The 23,023-nt window shown below is 43.5% G+C and overlaps 1 protein-coding gene across 1 annotated transcript in view; it reads right to left on the bottom strand.

Moving 5' to 3' along the window:
• Positions 1-5,639: 5,639 nt before the first annotated feature.
• The window catches only part of KCNJ6 (potassium inwardly rectifying channel subfamily J member 6), a 291,714-nt gene continuing 274,330 nt past the window's right edge, over positions 5,640-23,023 (bottom strand). Inside the window, exon 3 of the mRNA XM_060234263.1 lies at positions 5,640-6,859. Within this exon, the coding sequence (XP_060090246.1) occupies positions 6,534-6,859 (326 nt within the window). The 3' untranslated portion in view covers positions 5,640-6,533. The remainder of the gene's footprint in view (positions 6,860-23,023) is intronic.

Raw genomic sequence — 23,023 nt, 5'->3', positions numbered from 1 at the left:
TATCAGTTTCAAAATACAACTTCGTTATACACATGGGGGGGAAAGGATTACATCTGTGATGATGTTGTCTAGTGCAGGGGTGGCTGGGGCTGATGGGAGTTGTAGGCAAAAAATATCTGGAGATCTACCATTGGCCACCCCTGCTCTAGTGTTAGATCTATAGAAATTAACAGGAGCTGTGCAAAACCTGTGAATAATTTGATTCTTGGAAAAGGAAAGTAGAACAATTCCAATTAATAGATTAAATAATTGGATCTTCTCAGTTCTGTCACATTTGGAGTTCATTTAGTTCCCTGGATAACAAGATTCAAGAATTTATTATTTATTTATTTTGTAAATTTATAGTCCGCCCTTTACCATAACGGGTGGATCATAACATGGTAAAACAATTAAAACCAGCAATAAAACAATTAAACCGATAAAACAATTAAACCATAAGATCAAAATAAATTTAAGGCAGCAGGGATGGTGTAAGCACATAAATTAAGTCATGATTGTCACAGGCGATTTGGATATCCAAAGAATGTCAACAGTATCAGCTTGATTTTTAGCAATCAAGATGGCAATCAGTGCTGGGAGGCCATTTGAATAGTGTAATGAAATGAGGATCCCCGCTTGCCTCAACCATAGGCCTGGTGAAACAGCTCCATTCTACAGGTCCTCTGGAATGGTAACAGGTCCAGTGGGGCCTGAATCTCCATAGGGAGCTGATTCCACCAGGTTGGGGCCAGGGTCGAGAAAGACCCGGCCCTGGTCAAGGCAAGCTGGACGTCCCTCAGGCCAGGGATAGTCAAAAGATGTTGGCTGGCTGATCGTAATGGGGATCATATGGGGAGAGGCAGTCCCGCACATATGCCCATTGCACTTGCATCATTGGAGGGGCAAATATCCCTGCAGATATGAATGAAATCTTTCTCTCTCTCTGTATTCTGTTCTGTGAAGTCTGTTAAAATTCAGTGAACGAACAGAGCAAAACCACACATGAGTCCCTAAAGTACAATCTAAGTATTGAAAACATGTTATTAAAATGTCCTTAAATTGAAGGTTCTATTATTTCTAATTTCAGTTACTATGGTTTCATATTTTAAAAGTAATAAGAAGATACAGTTTTCAAATAATAATTTCAGTAATCAATAAAATGTACCATTATTGTAGTGCTGACATTTGTTTGTAGAGGGCGCCAGTCAACCTTCCAGATCTTCCATGCACTTTAGAAAGAGTACTGCACCTGCAGATGTTTAAGCTCAGGCATGACTTCAGTTCCACAAGTTTTTGAATGGAAAGATTAAAAACAGAAAAGCAACTACTATACTTAAATATTTTAACACCTAGGGAACTACTAGCGTTGATGATAATATATAGAGATTTACTGCTGCAAATAACTATATTTTGGTTTCTAACCAGAGCTGTGTACAGATAACTGTGGAAGATGAGATCCATAATGTGTAGAAAATTGGCATGGCAGTTAATTAACGAAATTCTGGGCTTGTGGAACCAAGAGTAAATTTCCCTGAATTGCAGTTATTCTACCTGGGACTGTATACAAATGAGGACTTGTGATGTACTAGAAGTTTTGAACATAACATGTCTAGCATGAAGCTATTCTAAGCAACATTGAAATGGAAGCTGCCAGCAGTGGTTCTTGATGGATTGTATGGATTGCAACCTGTGTATACTGATTGATCCTTTGCTTCTAGGTTTCAGAAGATTCTTTTCAACCGGAGCAACCAAATTATTAATGAAACAAACGCATATATAGATAGGAATTCCAGTTGGATCTTGATTCACAAATTAGCCAGTCACATGAAGAAGCACATATCTGCATCTAAAATTTCATTTGTGTTGGCATGAAATGCTCCACTGCAAGCTATTTACAAGCTATTTGCTATAATGTGATCATCTCAGTTAAGTCTGTAGAATTCCCCCAGTGTTGGTGATCAGAAAATCTTTATCTTCCCACTATATATTAATAACTTAGTTCTGCAACTCTCTGGTCAGTGTACATACAACAATAATGAAAAACGCTACTCAATGTTGATCAGCTTTGAAAATCCATTGTTAATTAACAGCATTCCATTCTTATCTGGTTTTCAACATTTCAGTGGAAATAAATGACATAAAATACATTGTTAAACTCCTTCATCAGTCATTGTAGAAAAATAGAAGTGTATGGGAAATTTTTAGTACAAAATTTTGGTGAAGCTTCCCCACAGAAAGCACTGGAAGCTTCAGGTTTTTAAGTTTATATTACAAAAATGAGATCCCATAAACTTTACATTGGATGCTTCACGGATAATAACTAAGACAATTCAAGAGGAAGCTTAAACTTTGTGCTATACTCGCGCAAAGTTACAGTTTATACATGCATGTGCCAGGATGACACACTTTATTTTTCTGTGCCAAAGGGCACAAAAAGATTAACAGGGTCTTCAAATCCAGTTTTCATCTGACAGGCTTTTAAACATTTGAAAGATTTTAAAATCTAGCTACGATGGAATATTGAAAGACACCCCCCCCCCCAGTAACACAAGCAAAGAGCTGATTGCCTCCAAGAAGGCAATTATTTTTTTTCTTTTGTTGTTTGCATTCTCATACATTCTTGTTTAGCAGAGCAGACTGACACAGCCATGTTGGAATTCCCCACCATTCTTATTTACTTTTTTAACTTGTTCTTCTTTCTTTTTTTGTTATAAGGCTGCTTCTGATATATGCTAGTGCACTACTATGATATTTTTAGGGAGATGTCTCCCTCAACCAACAACAGTATGACTAGTGTGTGTATGGGGGAGATAGCTTCCACCCTAAAAGCATTTCCCCTCAGTCATTCATATTTAAGACAAACAACATATAATTTCTCTTGCACTCTCAACTCGTTAACACAAGGTAGTCTGAGGCTCTAACTTTCTCTTTTAAAATATAATATGCAGCCAGTAAATAAATCTTTTCTTGGACTCACCCCCCCCCCCCATTAGCACAGTCATGGATGGGTGTCTCAATGCAGCAAAGAATATCTGCAAATACAGCTGATACCAGTGCAGCTGGGATGTTCAACCAGTCTCTACAAGGTCCAACATGGAAGTCTTAGATGTACACCAACCTTCAGGGCTACCATTCGCACACAGAGTCTACTATTGCTGCCATGGTCACAGATAAACTGTATTAGCTTAAGTTACATACTCTAATGCTGTGACAACATACAAAAGGCATCCAATTACACATTGACATTATCTACAATGAGACTAATTTGTTTCAGAAGTAGAAATGAAATTAAGTACCAATTCTATATCTTCTTGATAAAACAAAGACATAGATACATTTTTGGGAGAAGTGCTAAGGTAGCAAACACCTCATGGAAGTCCTTGCTCTGTAAAAGTGATCAGAAAATATTTCCTCAAATCTAGGAAATATGGGGTGTAGCTCTTTTTTATCCAGATCTGTTGAGCAACATTTCAGTCTAGGAATGAGCATAGCTTCTAGGAGGCGCAAAGCAAAAATACATCATCCTCATTCCATTAAAAATTAAATCACTGGAAACTGTATTCAGCAAGAAAAAAGTCAGCACACTGTTGTGAAATTCATGTGAAGGATACATCACAGTGCATAATTTTTACCTGCCTATTAGATTTCTCCTGAGTTAATTAATTTAGAGCATGGTTTTACATATCTTTGTACAAAAAAAAAATATTTCAATGGACTTTTTATTTCCATATTGGGCAGGCAACAACATACAATTAAGGCTGTCATTTGTTTTTTGTATTTAAGGGAAACGTCTTGCTTTGATTGAATAGGCATTTGCACTAAGAATTATGACAACAAATTTTTATTTACATACTTGGATTTGTTCTGCCAAACTTTACTCCATCTGAATAGTAATTTATTCTGGACATGGATTGTTACCAGATTGATTAGGTTTCTTTCATGATTAATCCAATTTGAGCAGGACTATCTTAATTCTACTGAAAGGGGGATTTTTACAAGCACAAGTAACATAATGTTGGCCTCCCTTGAGAGCTCTTCTGTACCCTTAACAAAAAGCTCCCTAACTTGCTCTTTATATTAATTGCTTCAGCAAATGAGTTTGAACATTGATGAGTACTAATTTTCTCTACCAATGTATTTCAGTAAACCCAGCTTCTGTGTTAATATGACAAGTTAGTGCAATGCACTATTACAGTATCAATAGACACAGTCAATAGCAGATGTTTCATTACAGCACTATGCAGAAGTACTTAAGCAACACAGAATGATGTTAGATGGCTCAACATAAGTGTTCAGCAGTGGCAAGGTGTGAATGGTTTTTTAAATTTTAGTATTAATATATGGCATATTGCAGAAGAGATCTTCCTTACCCAGCATATTCAAAGGATAGTTCTCATTTAATGCATTTACAAAATGACATTTAAAATAGTCCTCTAAACATGTAAAATGGAAATGTAATGGCAGATATATGTGATATATGTCTTGCAGGTATGATCCTCTAAGCATTGCTATCTGGCCCTGATTAGGCACATGGAACTGGGAAAGCATGCTAATTGCTATTTGAAACAAAGTTTTTCATATTTTTATGAGCTAATTTCAAAGTACCATGAAAATTAGACTGAAAGAAGTGGGTGCCACTCTGATACTATCAGAACTTGTCGTCAGTGCATTATATTTGTTGCATATTTGTTTGGGGTTGGAATGTTGGATTAGTTCTTGACAGTTTTTCTTAACAGAAAAACAACAGTAAAGAATGTAGTTTGTGTGTGTCCATTAAGTTCATAATGTATAAATTGAGACCATCTTTTAATTTGATAGTGCATTGGTCATTTCTAAAGAAGGTTGTTCCATAGTAAGGAATCTATCATATTGTTTACGTCTATTCACTGCTCTTTAGTAACTTGATTGATGGACTGGAAATCTGTAGCGGTAACATGGAAGTGCACATGACTACTGAAGATATCATGGGATTAAAAGAAACTTTGTAAAGATGCGTGAATATTTTCTGATGTGCCTAAAAGGCTGGTCCAAGCTATGAAAGTGCAATTCATAGCTTGTATACTGCTTCACATTCTTTACAGAGCAAACTTCCTTGGACAAATGACACATTTCCCCTGTAAATGGTTCAGCCCCAAATATATAAACTGGTGGCAGAATGGTTAGGGAAGTTGTACAGATATTGCCCACTGGCAGTTGTCTACCATTGGGTAAATGTGACACTGGAAAGCACTTAAGGCACTATTCATTGTAAGTAAAGATGGCAGAATGAGGCCTACAAGTTGTGCTCACTGACATCACAAAAACAACATGTGTGCAAGGATGACATGCTGGTATCTCCTGAGAGATGCCTTCTTATGGATTGCTCAAGGGTGCAGATCTTTGGGGGAATATTCAAGACACATGAAGTACCTATTATAATGAATTTCATTGACAGAACTTCAGCTGAAATTCAGTTTTTCCCTCTCAGATTATAACATCAGCTGACCTATGTATAACATTCAGAGATCTCATGGCTTATATTGGTTATAGATATAAAACTACACAGTTTTCTAAAACAAACTGAATGGTTTTGAAAACCAAAGAGTTCCCCAAGGTATTGCACTTAAAGGGTGATAGCATATCACAATCTTTCTTATGAACAATGCCATACAAAGAGGTGCTTGGCTTTGACAAGAATCTTTCACAAGTTCTAACTGTACTGTTCGAATAACCATACCTGGTTTTACCATACAGTAATACAAAAGACAGTATCTTTTTGTAAACAGTTTCACAGTTTATCAAGAATTATGTTGCAGTTGTTCTGCCCTTTCCTCCCAGGACCCAGACCCAGACCTATGGCTTTTTAGAGTCAGGTAAATCATTGCTTAAGAAACAGTGAGGTACTCTAAATAGCTGCCAGTCTGGTACAATGAGAAACATGGCATGCATTAATTGGGCAGGGTGCCAACAAATTTCTGGTATGAGAATAGAAATGCCTTCTCAAAGGTGGGTTTTATTTTTTGCATCCCATTATTTCCTAGAATTATATGTTTAAACCTATATGTACATTATTTAGAAGTTCTTTACTACAGTACCTTTGTACATGCTGGGTTTATTACTAAACTGAAAGAGAAATTACATAAGGCATATGTACAATGTCACACTGAAGAGCATTTCTTTCTCTTGCCTTGGGTCTAAAAGCTGCAATGCTCATTTTCTGCAGGCATCTCATTCAGTTTATGAAACTGTTCCCAAATATATAAAAAGCTGAAGTTAAAGCTCAGGATGTGAGTGAACAATACTTAAAGTTGTTCCATTTGTTTTTGCCCCAGGTTAATAAGTGTTTGCCCTTTACCTTAAAAAACAAAAAGCAAAACAAACCTGCAACCTGCATATGAGAATGTCTCCAGTTAAAAAATAGGACAGTAATAGGAGATTATATTGAAAAATAAGGGATATTGCAGCTTTAATCCAAATCTTTGCTTATTTTATGGGCAGGTAATCATTTCACACCTTAAATGTTTCTCCTTCTCTTTCCTTTTAAAAATAGATTTATGGAACTCTGATAATAGGTTTTAAACTTTGGATTCATTCTCTAAGTTGGTCACATCACCATTCCTTTCAGTTTGTTCTTCAGGATTCTTGGCCTCCTCTTCAGTATCTGTTTCAGCATGCTGGTCTAATTGGCTGGACACAGACCAAGTGAGGGGTAATTCTGCTCGACTAGCCATCTCTGCCAGTTCTTTGGCACTATAAGATGGTGTGTTGGTTTCATATGTTTCATGAAAGTTATTGTAATCAACTTCATAAAATCCATCCTCTAATGTAAGAACAGGGGTAAACCGATAACCCCACAGGATCTCACTTGTAACGTAAGAACTTCGAGCTTGGCATGTCATTCCTGTGAAGAGTAAAGGAAAAAAATTAGAAGCATTGAGGGCTCCCAATGATGTTGCATATCATTACTAACTGTAAATAGCTATGGTTGACTCACAAACTGTGCTGAACAAATAAAAATATTGCAATATCAAACACCTATTATTATGAAAGTATTAACACTCATATAATTTAGCAGGCCAACTTGGTTTTCTCCTTCCCATATTATTATTTATTATTTCAACACTCTACTAACTGCATTTTCCTCAGTTCATTTCATTTCGAGTGGAACATCTGAGAACAATATGTTATTTTTACTATTAAAAATAATTTATGTACATTAATTCAGATAATAACACCGTACTTCTGAAATGAGAAATCCCACCATTCCAATTTTACATTACAGTGGAGAAAATGAACACACACACACACACACACACACATACACACACACACAAAGCTACTTCATAATGAGTCAGCTCTCCAGGGTCTCAAGCAGAGGCCTTTCACACTGATCCTTTTAACAGGAAATTCTGGGATTGAGACCTTGGAGCTTCTGTCAAGCATTGGTATTTCAAATAACCAAGCAGTTGTTTAATACAAAGTCTTGTTTATTGATAATCCGGTACTTGCCCAAGGTGCAATACCTTGGAAATGATACAAAATTTCGCGCAGTATAGATTCTTAAAGGCTACATCAAAGGCAATAGGATAGATAACTTCAAACCATAAAACACAGATGTAAATTGCAACAGATGCTCAAAGGATACTACCAACTACCATTATGCGGTTATAACTTCTTCCGGTTCCCAGACATTCCTGCTTTTCTGATAAGATGTTTGAATGGGAACTGTTTGGGGGAGGTGCCTCTCTTCTATCATCAAGGTTACTTCCATATTCTAACTCTTCTACCCAGGGGTGAGAAAGGAAGAAGAGGGGGAAGAGGTGGGGGGGATAAGCTTTGAAATGCAACTAAGAAAGAGAATGATTTTAGGGCAGAGAGGAAATAATTCCCAATACTTATATTGATTAAATACACAGAAATTGCATGCTTGACATATTACCCCCCCCCCCTAAGACTTTTTCTGGGGTTTATTTGGATTCAATTTGTAAAATTTCTTTATTAAATCTGCTGCCCGCACATTTGAAGCCTCCACTCATTCATTGTGACTTGGTGGGAAATGTTTCCATCTGATAAAAAAATACAACACCCCTCTCTTTAATTTTGCATCCAGAATTTCTTTAACTTCATGGTGACTCTGATTCCCAATCTGGATAGGTTGTGGAGCTTGTGGTCGAGGATGCCATGATGTAGCTCCAGGATCCCGGCATAATAGACTGCAATGAAAGACAGTCGTGGCACCCTCAACATTTTTGGTAACTCTAGCTCTACTGTAACTTTATTGATGACTCTCTTTATTTTGAACGGGCCCAGGAATTTCTAAGCTAGCTTCCTCGAAGGCTGAGACATAGGCAAGTTCTTAGTTGACAAGAAAACAGTTTCCCCCACTTTAACAGTTTCCTCCACCATACTGGAGCGTGATTTTTGTCATAGTGTTTTTTGTAAGTGTCTTTAGCCACTTTTAAGTTTTCTTGTATTACTTTACATACCTTTCCCAAGTTCCCCCACCAATGTTCAAAGGAGGAGGGTGATTCTGGAACAGTTCCTCCTGGTAATAGTGGAAAAAGTTTCCCTTCATAACCATTCACTACTCTGAAAGGAGAAATTTTAGTGGAACTATGAACACTGTTGTTATATCCATACTCCGCAAATGGCAACAGATCTACCCAATTGGATTGTTGGTTATTTACGTAGCACCATAAATATTGTTCTAGGAGAGCATTCACTCTTTCCGTTTGTCTGTCAGTCTGAGGATGGTACGCAGAACTCAGACCTTGCTCCATGCCTGTTAATTTAAAAAACTCCGGCCAGAAGTTGGCAACGAACTGTGGCCCTCTGTCACTAATGACTTTGTCTGGAAAAGAGTGTAATTTGACCACGGGCTGGAAAAAGAGATAGGCTAGGTTTTTTGCAGTGGGTAATTGGGTACACGGAATGAAATGCGCTTGTTTCGAGAAGGTATCCACCACTACCAAGATCACGGTTTTTCCTTGTGATACTGGGAGTTCCACTATAAAATCCATTGAAACCACTGACCATGCCCTGTTGGCGGTTTCTAAGGGTTGTAATAGTCCCAGGGGTTTTCCTCCCCTTTTTTTTAGCCATTATGCACACTGGGCAGGTGGCCATATAATTCGAAATGTCTTTTTTCATAGATGGTCACTAAAATTGGCAATTTACCAGATGCAATGTTTTCACATAACCAAAGTGCCCCGAAAGTTTACTACTGTTTCAAAATTGTAATACTTCCTTCTGGAGACTCTCTGGTACATACAGTTTCCCTTCTCGGTACCAGAATCCTTCCTCTCCATTTACAACTCCATCTGGCTTCTGGTCTCTCTCCTTTTCCACTTCAGCAATCAGTTTTTCCCCTCCCAACTTTCCTTCTATGTTTTCCTTTTTAGCTTTAGACCTAGTGGTTACTGCTCCCACCAGGTGATGGGGTGATATAATAGAGTTAATAACCTCTTCCCTTTGGCTATTGTGTTGGGGAAGTCGAGACAAAGCATTCGCTAAAAAGTTTTTGGAACCAGGGATGTGTTTGAGAGTAAAATCAAATTTGACAAAAAATCCTGCCCTAATTTGTTTCTTAGTCAGTTTTTGGTGTCCTGTGAGTGCCTCTAAATTCTTATGATCTGTCCAAATCTCAAAAGTGACCCTGGCTCCCTCTAACCAAGACCTCCAGGTTTTTAAGGCAAACGTTATGTCAAATGCCTCCTTGTCCCACACAGACCAGTTCTGCTGTTCCGGGGAGAAGTTTTTGGAAATGTAAGCACAGGGTCTTAGTCTCCCTTCATCATCTAGTTGCATCAGAATGGCTCCTACAGCGACGTTGGAGGCATCACATTGAACCACAAAGGGCCGTAACTCATTTGGGTGACTAAGAATGGGTTCACTAGTAAATAGTCTTTTCATTTTATTAAATTTCTCCTGACATTTGGCTGTCCATTCCAATTTTGCCCCTGGTCTCTTTGCTTCTGGGCCCTTCTCTTTTGTTTTGAGGAGGTCCATTAAGGGTAGCATGGTGTGTGCAAATCCCTAAATGAAATAAAGGTAAAAATTTGTGAAACCGAGGAAAGATTGGAGCTGTCTATGTGTCCTTGGGGGTTCCTAATCTAGTACTGCTTGGATTTTGACGGAGACCATGGCTAACCCCTTCCTGGATATCCTGTACCCTAGGTAATCCAGTTCCGTTTTGTGAAATTCAAACTTGGACAAAACTTATGTTTGTACAGAGCGTTGAGTACATCCCTCACCAACTTTACATGAGATGGTAAGTCTTTGGAGTAAGTAATTATATCATCCAGGTACACTACGGCCCCTTTATATAAGTATTTACACAGTACTTCATTTATAAAATTCATAAAAACTCCGGGTGCCCCTTGTAATCCAAACGGCATGACTAAGTACTCAAACTGACCCATGGGAGTATTGAAGGGAGTTTTCCATTCATCTCCCTCTTTTATGCACACTCTGAAGTAAGTGTCTCGCAAATCTAGTTTGGTAAAGATTTTCCCTTTAGATACCGTGCTCAATAGGTCTTTGATTAGGGGTATAGAATATGCATTTGAGGTAGAAATCCCATTGATCCCTCAAAAATCCGTGCAAAGCCTAAGCCCCCATCCTTCTTTTTTTCTGAATAGTACGGAGGCAGGGTGGGGGGCGGTGGCCGGTCTGATGAATCCTCTTTTTAGGTTTTTGTCTAAAAACTTTCGTAATTCCGCTTTTTCTGCCCATCCCATAGAATACAGTTTAGCTTTAGGAAGCTCTTGCCCCGGGATCAATTCTATAGCACAGTCAGTGTCCCGGTGGGGAGGAAGTTCGTTCGCTTCCTCTTCACTTAACACCCTTTTTAAGTCTTTTTACTCCTTGGGGATGGAGCGTACTTCTTCTACCGATAAACATAGTCTTTCATTTCTAGCGGGTGGCTCAGGGCCCCAAGTTTTGTCCCATTTGTGGCATTCGCATTTCTTATCTGTAAAGTCTATGGTTTGGTCTCCCCATTTAATGTTTGGTTCATGTTTCACCAACCACCCAACTCCTAGCACCACGTCAAATGAGGCAGATGGAGCTATTACAAATAGTTTGGTATCCCAGTGGTTTTCTATGCCCACTGGCACTGCTTGAGTTTGGTCAACGCAGGATTCCCCCTTCATTACTGTCCCATCCATTTGCTCAAATTGTATGGGTTGAGGTAACGGGATCTTGGGGAGACCCAAAGCTTCCATTAACTTGGGCGTAATTATTTCTCTTGTGCATCCTGAATCAATTAAGGTCCAAACATGAACAAACCTCTTTAGCTTCGAGTTTAACAAAGTCAATGGGACAAAAAATAAAGATCCAGTTATTCTCACCCTTAGTGGTGCTGTTAGTTGCACGACCTGCTGCTCAGCACCTGTCAGTGCAGGTTGCTCCCGTTTCCCGCCGGCTAGTCTTCCCAAGACATCTTGCTTAACTAATCTATGATGATGGTCTCTTCATCCATGGAAGTAGCGGCCACGGTACTGCCTTTCGCTGATTCTTTAGGACGACTTGCGTTCTTCTTGACGCCAGTGCTCTGGGCTTTGGAGTAAGGGGGGGCCTCGAGGTCTCTCTGGGCAGTTAGCAGCCAGATGGTTCAGGTCCCCACATCGGAAGCAACTTCGCGGGGGTAGTTGGTTTGTTGGCTACCCCCGGGGGGTTAACTTTCTTTCCTTCTGGCTCTGCCCCCGACCGAGACTCACGTCCCCCCTTACTCCCTTGCTGCTGCTGACGTTGCAGGGCCACTCTCTTCATGTTGGTCTCTACCTCACCAGCTAGCTGTACCCATCCCACCAGTGTGGTAGGGCGAGCTTGTTGTAGAGCTTGATCCAACATGCTTGCATTCAGGCCCCTCTGGAACTGCTCAATTTTTATCAGCTTGTTCAATTCCCGGACATTGGCCTTATTTGCCCGAAATTTGGCCGCATACTCACGCACTGACTTTGACCCCTGTTGCATGTCTCGCAGTGCTGTCAGCGATTGAGTTTCTTGGAATGGGTCTTCATACTGTGTGAGTAAGGCTTGAAGAAAGGCAGCAACTGTGTCCAATTTGGGGCTTCTGGTCTTGTATAGACTCACGTACCATCGTTTGGCGGCCCCTTTCAGCTTCGACCCTAGGTAGTCCACGTGGCTGAATTCATCAGGAAAGTTGTTCCCCCAATAGTGCATGTAGCTATTGGCTTGGACAGAGAAGTACTCCACCTCCTTGGGTCTCCATTAAATGTCGCGTCCAACTCTCTTCCCCGGCCATAATCTTGGGTGGTATTTATTTATTTATTTAATTCAATTTATATCCCGCCCTACCCCACCAAGGTGGGCTCAGGGCGGCTTACAACAGTAAAAGCTAACAGAAATCGGTTTAAATATGATTAAAATTATACAATAAAAACATAAAAACCTAAAAATACATAAAACTCACATCGGTATACACTATGCTACATTTTCCTTAAATCAGTCCTTCAATTTCCAATATTCAGTAATCTGATGTTTGAGATTTAGTATTCGGCATTCTGATCACAATTAATTATATGCCAACCGGAAGAGGGTTGTTTTACAGGCCCTGCGGAACTGCTCCAGGTTCCGCAGGGCCCTCACCTCCTCCGGGAGCTGATTCCACCAACAGGGAGCTGCAATCGAGAAGGCCCTGTCCCTGGTCGCTTTCAGACGGGCCTCCTTTGGCCCAGGGATTACAAGGAGGTTCTGAGACCCCGACCTCAGCACTCTCTGGGGAACATGTGGGGAGAGACGGTCCCTAAGGTAGGCAGGTCCCAGACCATAAAGGGCTTTAAAGGTCATAACCAGCACCTTGTACCGAACTCGGTATGTTATCGGCAGCCAGTGCAGTTCCCGAAGCCCCGGCTGAATGTGCTCCCGTCTAGGGAGCCCTAACAACAGCCGGGCAGCGGCATTCTGCACTAGCTGCAACTTCCGGGTTCGACACAGGGGCAGCCCCATGTAGAGGGCATTGCAGTAGTCCAGCCTCGAGGTGACCGTTGCATGGATCACTGTTGCCAGGTCGCCGTCCTCCAGGAAAGGGGCCAGCTGCCTTGCCCGCCTAAGATGAAAGAATGCGGACTTGGCAGTGGCTGCTATCTGGGCCTCCATAGTTAGGGTAGGCTCCAGTAGCACCCCCAGGCTCCTAACCCTGTGCGCCGCTGACAGAGGCACACCGTCGAGGGCCGGTAAGGGAATCTCCCTCCCCGGACCACGGCGACCCAGACAAAGGACCTCTGTCTTCATCGGATTTAGCTTCAGCCCACTCAGCCTGAGCCATCTAGACACGGCCTGCAATGCCAGGTCCAGGTTTTCTGGGACACAGGCAGGCCGGCCGTCCATAAATAGATAGAGCTGGGTGTCATCAGCGTACTGGTGGCAGCCCAGCCCATATCTCCGGGCAATCTGGGTAAGAGGGCGCATATAGATGTTAAACAACATCGGGGATAGAACTGCTCCCTGAGGAACCCCGCAATCCAACGGGTACCTCTGGGACAATTCACCCCCAATCGCCACTCTTTGTCCCCGACCTTTGAGGAAAGAGGTAAGCCATTGTAAAGCCAACCCCTGAATCCCCACGTCGGCGAGACGGCAAGTCAGCAACCCATGGTCGACCGTATCGAACGCTGCCGACAGGTCTAACAACATCAGTACCGCCGAGCCGCCTCGATCCAGATGCCGCTGGAGATCATCCACCAGGGCGACTAGCACTGTCTCCGTCCCATGACCCGGGCGGAAGCCCGACTGATGGGAGTCAAGGACGGAAGCATCCTCCAGGAAACTCTGTAATTGCAGCGCCACTGCCCTCTCAATGAGTTTACCCAAAAAGGGTAAATTCGAGACCGGCCGATAGTGTGCCAATTCGGCCGGATCCAGTGTTGGTTTTTTTAAGAGGGGGCAGACCACTGCCTCCTTAAGAGGTGTTGGAAATTGCCCTTCCATCAGGGATCTATTTATGATATCCCGTATAGGATACCTAAGCTCCCTCTGGCAAGATTTAATAAGCCAGGAGGGGCAAGGGTCTGAATTGCAGGTTGTAGGGCATGCAGACAAGAGGATCCTGTCAACTTCGTCCAGGCTGAGGGCGCCGAAACCATCCAGAATACAATCTGAAGACAGGCAAGGAGCCTCGGGTTCGGACACTGTCTCCAATATGGCGGGGGTGTCGCGGCGGAGCGACGCGACTTTATCTGCAAAAAATTTCGCAAAAGCCTCACAGCCGATTTCCAATTGACTAGCGTTTGGGCTGCCCTGTGGCAGCGTTATAAGAGTCCGAATCATGTTAGACAATTGTGCCGGGCGCGAAGTTGCAGATGCAATCTTAGCCGCAAAGTATGTTTTCTTTGCGGCTTTGACTGCCATCTCATAGGACTTCATACACTCTCTATAAGATGTTCTAGTCGCTTCGTCTCGAGTACACCGCCATTGCCTCTCTAGTCGTCTGAGTCCTCGCTTTAATTGCCGCAACTCCTGGTTATACCAGGGTACTAGCTTTAGGCGAGGGCGCAGAGGACGTCTAGTTGCAATCTCATCGATGGCCCTGGAGAGCCTATCGTTCCAGGACTCCACCAGGTCATCGAGGGAATTGCCAGAGGGCCTGGGATCCCGTAGCGGCATGGGAGGTGCTGCAGGTTGTCTCACCAGCGGGGGTATTGGTGCCCCCCTCAGATCTGCGGGTCTCAGTACCCTATTGAGCTGCCTCCTAATCTCTTGCGCCATGAAGGTGGCGTTGGCTTGTATCACGTCCCTCAAGCTCCTCGCCATGTCAGCCATCTCATTTCTCACCATTTGAAGTATTCCTTGATCATCGGGTTCAGGTTCTTCCCCCTCTCCTTCGGGGCCTGGTTGCTCAGGAGCTTCACCTTTCGCCCCCTCCTCAGGTTGGGGTTCCTCCCGCTCCCCGCCACTGATGACTTGTGTGCCTTCCCGAGCACCTTCTTGTCCGCTCTCACCGATCATTACTCTCACCCGACGGGAGTGTCGTGTTAGGATGGCTTCCCTTCGAGTTTTTGCCTCCTCCATCAGGGTGGTGGAAGTTCGCAGTTTCCAATTTCGGGGGGTGATGAGTTGTTGAATGTGCAGAGGAGATCCTCGCCCTGCGGCTCTGCGGGCGTCTAGTATGTGCCACGGTGGAGTCTGCACTTTGGCTTCATCCTCCCTGCTTTCGCCTCGTCTGCTCTCCGGGGGAGTGGGGAATTCACTGTTATCCGGAGCGCTCTCCGCCATACGGTCAGAAAACTGCGAGTTCAGTTAAATTCCTAATAGGATCACTTCCAAAATGTCAAGCATCGGTATTTCGAATAACCAAGCAGTTGTTTAATACAAAGTCTCGTTTATTGATAATCTGGTACTTGCCCAAGGTGCGATACCTTGGAAGTGATACAAAGTTTCACACGGTATAGATTCTTAAAGGCTACATCAAAGGCAATAGGATAGATAGCTTCAAACCATAACACACAGATGTAAATTGCAACAGATGTTCAAAGGGTACTACCAACTACCATTATGCGGTTATTGTCAAGCATTGTATACTCATTTTATATTATAGAAGCTGGATTTCAGAATTGTTACTTTGATATTGTAGAATCCAGATTTTAGAGTTGTTATTAACCCAGAATTAAATATGGACACATCAAAGTAGCAGCCCCCACCTTTCTTCTTTCGCTTTTACTAACAGATGCAGGAATGTCCTCTTTGAAGATAAGACCTCCTGGGAATTGTTCTCAGGCTCAGCCAGGCCCGAACCCAGGATGTGCTAGTTGCAATATAGATAAGGAGCCCAGCATGTGAATTTCACACGTGAATGTAGAATTGTTTATAGAACCTTTGATGTGCCATTTTAAAGCATGTATTCTAGTGTTACAAAGTATCAGTTCCAATCTTCAGCTCGAATGAGCCACATAGATTATCAATAAACCTAACTTTGTTTCAAAATCCAAGGATTGGTTATTTTGAAATCTCATGCTTGACAGTTATAACCTCCTGGTTCCCAGATATTCCTGCTTTTCTGATAAGATGTTTGAATGGGAACTGTTTGGGGGAGGCGCCTCTCTTCTATCATCAAGGTTACTTGCATATTCTAACTCTTCTACTCAGGGGTATTATACCGTCATCATCTGCGACTCCTTGAGTGCTTTCATCAGCGCTGCCTTCTCACCATCCTCAACATCCACTGGAGTGACTTTGTGACCAACACTGAAGTCCTCAAGCGGGCGGAGGTTACAAGCATCGAGGCATTACTGTTAAAGACGCAGCTGCGCTGGGCAGGGCATATCTCCAGGATGGAAAACCACTGCCTTCCTAAGATTACCTTGTATGGCGAAGTTTCCACCGGCCATCGAAATAGAGGGGCACCAAAGAAGAGGTTCAAGGACTCCTTGAAGAAATCCCTTGGTACCTGTTGCATTAACCATCACCAGTGGTCTGACCTAGCCTCAGATCGCAAAGCATGGAGGCACACCATCCACCATGCTGTCTCTTCCTTTGAGAATGCACGCATAGCTGGTCTTGAGGACAAAAGGAGATTGAGGAAGAATTGTACTACTACAGCACCAACCCCAAATCAGACTTTTCCCTGCAGCCACTGTGGCCGGACCTGCCTGTCCCGCATTGGTCTTGTCAGCCACCAGCGAGCCTGCAGCAGACGTGGACTACTGCACTTTTCTTAAATCTTCGCGAAGTCAAGCCGCGAGAGAGAGGAGACCCAGGGATGAGAAAGGAAGGAGAAGAGGGAGAAGGGGGGAGGGAATAAGCTTTGAAATACAACTAAGAAAGAGAACAATTTTAGGGCAGAGAGGAAATGATTCCCAATACTTATATTGATTTAATACACAGAAATAGCATGCTTGACAGCTTCTGCATGCCATTGTCCAGCAGATGCTCTACCACTGAGCCATGGCGACTCCCCTTACTAGAAACGTTTATTTCCCAGTCTAAAGTGCATCTTATCAGTGACTTTATCCATTTCTTTCCCATTCAGTGCTTTTTATGAAGCCACTCCTGAATCCAAGGAACTGGTTGGCCACTGTGTGACAGGGTGCTGAACTGTTAGACAGACCATTGGTTTGTTCCATTAGGGAACTTCTTATATTCTTATGTTAAGGCTACATAATAATAATAATAATAATAATAATAATAATAATAATAATAATAATAATAATAATAATAATAATAAATTTTATTTGTATCCTGCCCTCCCCGCCTAGGCAGGCTCAGGGAGGCTAACAACAAGTTCAATAAAATTATACAATATATAATAAGTTTAAAACAGCATTTAAATTATACAATAATTTAAAACAACAATATCTAAAACCAGTTCCGGTTGTCTAAGCCATTCCATAGTTTAATTTAACGGCAGCGGTGATGTTCCTGATGTTATTCTGTGGATTTATATAATGGCAGAGATCACTAGATAAATCGTTTGGGGGGTTGAACAGCCATCTTGTCAGCGGTCTACAAAGGTCTGCTTGAAAAGAATGGTCTTACAGGCCCTGCGGAATTGGTCCAGATTCCGCAGGGCCCGCACCTCCTCTGGGAGCTGATTCCAGAGACACGGGGCTGTAACAGAGAAGGCCCGTGCCCGGGTGCTCTGTAATTTTGCCTCCCTTGGCCCAGGGATAGTCAGCATGTTCTTCCCTGCTGACCTCAGTGCTCTTTGGGGCTCATACTTCCATCCCTGGCAAAACTATTATGGATTATCAATATTGTCAAGAACTTTGTAGAGAATTGACAACTCACTCTGAAAGTAATTCATTAGAATTTATAGTGAATTAGATGATACCTTTAAACCAGTAATAACAAGCCAGCATGGTGTAGCGGTTAGAGTGTTGGCCTAAGATCTAGGATACTGATGTTCAAATCCCTACTGTGTCATGGAAGCTTGCTGGATGACCTTGAGCCAGTCATACACACACATTCTAACATACTGTGATGGACAGTTTAGGTTGCACCTTTCCCTAAGAGTGATCAAGGGGTACTGATGGAATGTTAGAGTTGAAAAATGGCAGTTTAGCAGTTGGCAGTGTGGGAACTGGAGGGTAAAGGGTATATCTGACTGAGTGAAGCTAAGGGGAAGATCAACTGAAAGATAAATGAAAATAAAAGTCAGTTACAAATGATCCCAAATGCTAGAATGGGGAAAGAGTCCAAAAGTTCAAGGATAAAGAAACATTGTAACATCTGCCTTACTTCCCTCACTGTTATGCTCAAAGCACAAATAAAAATTAACTTCTTGTTTGTTTCACTCTGTGGACTATGCGTCTTAGGGAAAGAAACAGATATGTACACACACATACACACCCCAGTGAAGATCTCAGTGAAAATACCTATTTTTGGAAACCAATAGATGGCAACAGCACATTAATGGAACAGTGTATGAGCCCCCAACCCCAATAGCTCAGTTAAGTGTTTGACTAAGGGGTTGTTATTAAAGGGATTGGACTACCATCCTGATCTGGATAGCCCAGGCAGGCCTGATCTCATCAGATCTTGGAAGCTAAGCAGATGGGAGGCCTCCAGAGAATATCAGGGTTAGGAGGCAGAAGCAGGCAATCAAGCCACTTCTTTAAATGTCCTCCATGCTCCAATAAGAGTTACCAGAGGTCACCAATGACTTCCAGGCATGGGCACACACATGCATATGCACACAAAATACAACACACACACACACCAAAAAAAGAAAGAAAGAAAAGGGAAGGGAAGGGAAGAAAAAAGGGGCTGGGCTACTCTGTCTACTGATGTCTCTGTGAGTGTGACAGAGGACCTGGAAGGTGAGATGTTCATGGAACCTGAGAGAGTGATTGTGGGGTGTGAATGAGCCCTGTGTGAGTGGAGAAGAGGTGTCATGCCTACTTCACAGGTTTGCTGTGAGGGTACTAGGAAGGAAGGGAGAACAATGTTGCAAAGTGCTTCCAGTCCCCATTGGAGAGAAAATTAATAAAGCAGACATAAAAGTGCACTTGGAGGAGAACAATGTAGGCTGCTTTTGGTCCTCCTTGGGGGAAAAGGTGGTATATGAAGTAAATAAACAAAATACTGTAAGTACAAAGAAGTCCAACAAAAATAGAGAAACTCTGTTTACAAGACAGAACATTAAATAGTATTTGTTTTTAAAATCCCATTTATTTCTGCTGGAATGAAGAATGAATGGAAAATAATTTATTACTGAACTTCTCTCAAGGAATAATAAACTCTTTATCCCCTAAAAACCTTTTTAAAGTTTATTTTTATTATTAAATGCTGACAGTAATGAATCCATTGCATAGGCAACACCACTCTCCATCAAACCACGTAGTACCAATTGTTTCCAGCTAGAGAGTGACCATATAATTAGCTGAGAGAATTAAAGCTGCTAAAACAGCATACCTGACTTGAAGGTATTGAAATGGAGGTAGGTTCCAACTGGTGTTCCCTCAAAGCTGAGTTAGCATGTGCTAGCTCAAAGATTTTTAGCCTCCAGCTCACACATTTTTGTTTTAGCTCAGGAAGGATGACCCCAAAGCACACTAATTTATACAGTAGCTCACAACTTTAATGCCGGTAGCTCACAAAGCAGAATTTTTGCTCACAAGACTCTGCAGCTTAGAGGGAACATTAATTCCAACTATTTCTTCCCCTGGTAATCTTAGGGTTGCCAAATCCAATTCAAGAAATATCTGAGGGCTTTGAGGGTGGAGCCAGGAGACTTTGGGGGTAGAGCCAGGAGATATTGTGGTGGAACCAAGAGCAAGGTTGTGACAAGCATAATTGAACTCCAAAGGGAGATCTAGCCATCACATTTAAAGGGACTGCACACTTTTTAAATGCCTTCCCTCCATTGGAAATAATGAAGGTTAGGAGCACCTTCTTTTGGGGCTCATAGAATTGGACCTCCTGGTCCATTCCTTTTGAAACTCAGAGGGTGTTTTGAGGAGAGCCACTGGATGCTTTGCTGAAAATTTGGTGCCTCTATTTCAAAAAACAGCCCCCCTCCGAACCCCAGATACCCATGGATCAATTCTACATTGTATGTACCCCATGGAAATCAGTCTTCATAGAGAATAATGGAGTTTCCCTCCCCCCTGCTTTCTGATGACTGTGAAGCAGGAGGAGGGCCTCCAAACCGGGGGATTCCCAGCTCCCACCTGGGGATTTGCAACATTAGGTAATCTCTTTTTTCACATTATCAATTTACCAACGTCAAATACATCTCCAAACAAGGAGACATGTAATTACTTTATATACTGACCTTTTATGGGGGGGGGGTGCGGGGGTGAGTGGGCTCCCTCTGGGTATCCTACCCCCCCCAGGGAAAGTGTATGCGCAATACATAGCCTCTCCTCTCCCGGTGTAGTGAACGCCACGTGGTCACTGTCTGGCTATGCCTGGCAGATGGTCACTGCAATGGCCTCTCCTGCATTACTGCATCCGTAGCAACACCTTCTCGCTGGTCCCCCCCGTTTTTCACAGAGTTTGCTACGTCATGGTGCGACCGAATTGTCCGGCGGTATAACCGGATGGGCAGGCTGGGCCCACCAACCTCGCCAGCCTAAGAGAAGGAAAACTCTAACATCAAACCCGGGCAGATAGAGCTCGTTAATGTAACACCTACCACCTGGAGGACTCGCTGCCGGCGTCCCGGCTTACTGGGCCATGGCAGATGACCCCCAGGTGAAAGGGTGGAGCCAGTACCGCGCACACTGCGCTTCACCTAAAAAATTCCTCTGCGCAGGCCTGAAGGGCATATCCACATACACAACCCACAACGCATCAAGTCCTGCAGCGATGGGCAAGGGGCGAAACGGCAGGTGGAAGGTGCCACTGGAAGCCGCAGTCCCGATCCTGTATGTAGGCGGTTCAGGGTATTGGTCGCCTGATGCTAACCCGGAGACGAAAGCATTTTTCGGCAGCACCCTGAACGACCAAGCAGCCTTATCTAGGGACAGCACTGCTTGCTCCACACGGAGAGGGGCCTAGAAAAGGTGGCCTAAACAAAGCTCGTCTCCTCCACCCCAGTTGGCTAGCCGCGGTCAACGGGCATCCTTACTTGCGGTCAAAAAATAACAACAAAGAAAAGGCATGCACCTGCCTCACAAAGTGTGCAAAGACTAAAGCTTGCATGTTGGAACATCAGAACCATGCTTGACACAGTAGACAGTGGTCGCCCTGAACGACGCTCTGCTCTAGTTGCCCACGAACTTCTCAGGTTGAATATCGACATAGCAGCTCTCAGTGAGGTCCGTTTCCCTGAGGAAGGTAGTCTTCAAGAACACGGTGCTGGCTATACCCTCTACTGGTCGGGTAAGTCAAAGGCTGAGAGCCGCCTTTCTGGCGTTGGCTTCATGGTCAGGAACTCCATTGCCTCCAAACTCGAAAACCTGCCAACAGGTCACTCAGATCGCATCATGTCCATGCGCCTCCCACTTCAAAACAAGCAGCATGCAACACTCTTCAGTGTGTATGCCCCAACCCTTCAAGCAGATCCTGCAGAAAAGAACAAGTTCTATGCTGATCTACGCAACCTCATACGGAAGACCCCTACAGAGGACAAGGTGATCATCCTTGGCGACTTCAATGCCAGAGTAGGTAAAGACTCGGAAGCCTGGAAAGGAGTACTTGGCAAACACGGCATTGGCAACTGCAATGACAACGGGCGCCTCCTGCTAGAATTCTGCATGGAGCACCAGCTCACCATCACCAACACTATCTTCCAGCAGAAGAACAGTCTGAAGACAACCTGGATGCACCCACGGTCCAAGCACTGGCACCTTATCGACTACATTCTGGTGCGCCAGAGAGACCTTCGAGATGTCTTACACACCCGAGTAATGCCCAGTGCAGAATGTCATACGGATCATCGTCTTGTACGCTGCAATCTCCGTCTTCACTTTAAACCCACACCCAGGAGAGGGGGTATCCCTCGGAGGAAGTTTCAGGTTGGCAGTCTCCAGTCAGCCGAAGTTAAAGCTGCCTTCCAGGCAAAACTCCAGTCAAGAATTGAGGACCCCAGTTGCCCCACAGATCCTTCTCCAGAAGCACTCTGGGAACACCTAAAAACTACCGTCCTGCAGATCTCTGAAGAAGTCCTCGGGTTCTCCACAAGGAAGAACAAGGACTGGTTTGATGAGAACAATCAAGAGATCCAAGATTTACTGGCGAAAAAGAGATCTGCCTACCAAGCACATCTTGCTCAGCCCTCCTGTCCTGGGAAAAAAGCAACCTTTCGCGCTGCATGTAGCAACCTCCAGCGCAAGCTTCGAGACATTCAGAACGATTGGTGGACCAAGCTTGCAGAGAGAACCCAGCTGTGTGCAGACACTGGTGATTTAAGAGGGTTCTACGAAGCCCTGAAGGCAGTATATGGTCCATCATATCAGGCTCAGAGTCCCTTGCGTAGTGCAGATGGCCAAGTGCTCCTCACAGACAAGGCATCCATACTGAGCCGGTGGTCAGAGTATTTTCAGGTTCTCTTCAGTGCCAACCGCGTAGTTCAAGATTCAGCAATCCACCTCACCCCACTTCAGCCAGTGAAAACAGAGTTGGATGAGATCCCCACCCTAGAAGAGACTGTTAAAGCCATCAAGCAACTGAAAAGTGGCAAGGCAGCAGGAGTTGATGGAATTCCACCAGAGATCTGGAAGCATGGGGGCACAGTACTACATAGCTCACTTCACAAAGTGCTTGTCACCTGCTGGGAACAAGGCAAATTACCACAGGACTTTCGCGATGCAATCATCATCACCCTATACAAGAACAAAGGGGAAAAGTCAGACTGCTCCAACTACCGGGGGATAACCCTGCTCTCCATCGCAGGCAAAATCCTTGCCAGAATACTCCTGAACAGACTGGTGCCCACCATTGCAGAAGAACTCCTCCCAGAGAGCCAGTGCGGCTTCAGAGCTAACAGGAGCACCACCGACATGGTATTTGTTCTCAGGCAGCTCCAAGAGAAATGCAGGGAACAGAACAAGGCTCTGTATGTGACTTTTGTCGACCTTACCAAAGCCTTCGATACCGTTAGCAGGAGAGGCCTGTGGCAAATCTTGGAACGTTTAGGATGTCCCCCAAAGTTCCTCAG

Source organism: Heteronotia binoei, chromosome 3 (genome assembly GCF_032191835.1).
Source record: "Heteronotia binoei isolate CCM8104 ecotype False Entrance Well chromosome 3, APGP_CSIRO_Hbin_v1, whole genome shotgun sequence".
NCBI classification, from domain to species: Eukaryota; Metazoa; Chordata; class Lepidosauria; order Squamata; family Gekkonidae; genus Heteronotia; species Heteronotia binoei.
This window is presented reverse-complemented; position numbering and strand designations above follow the sequence as displayed.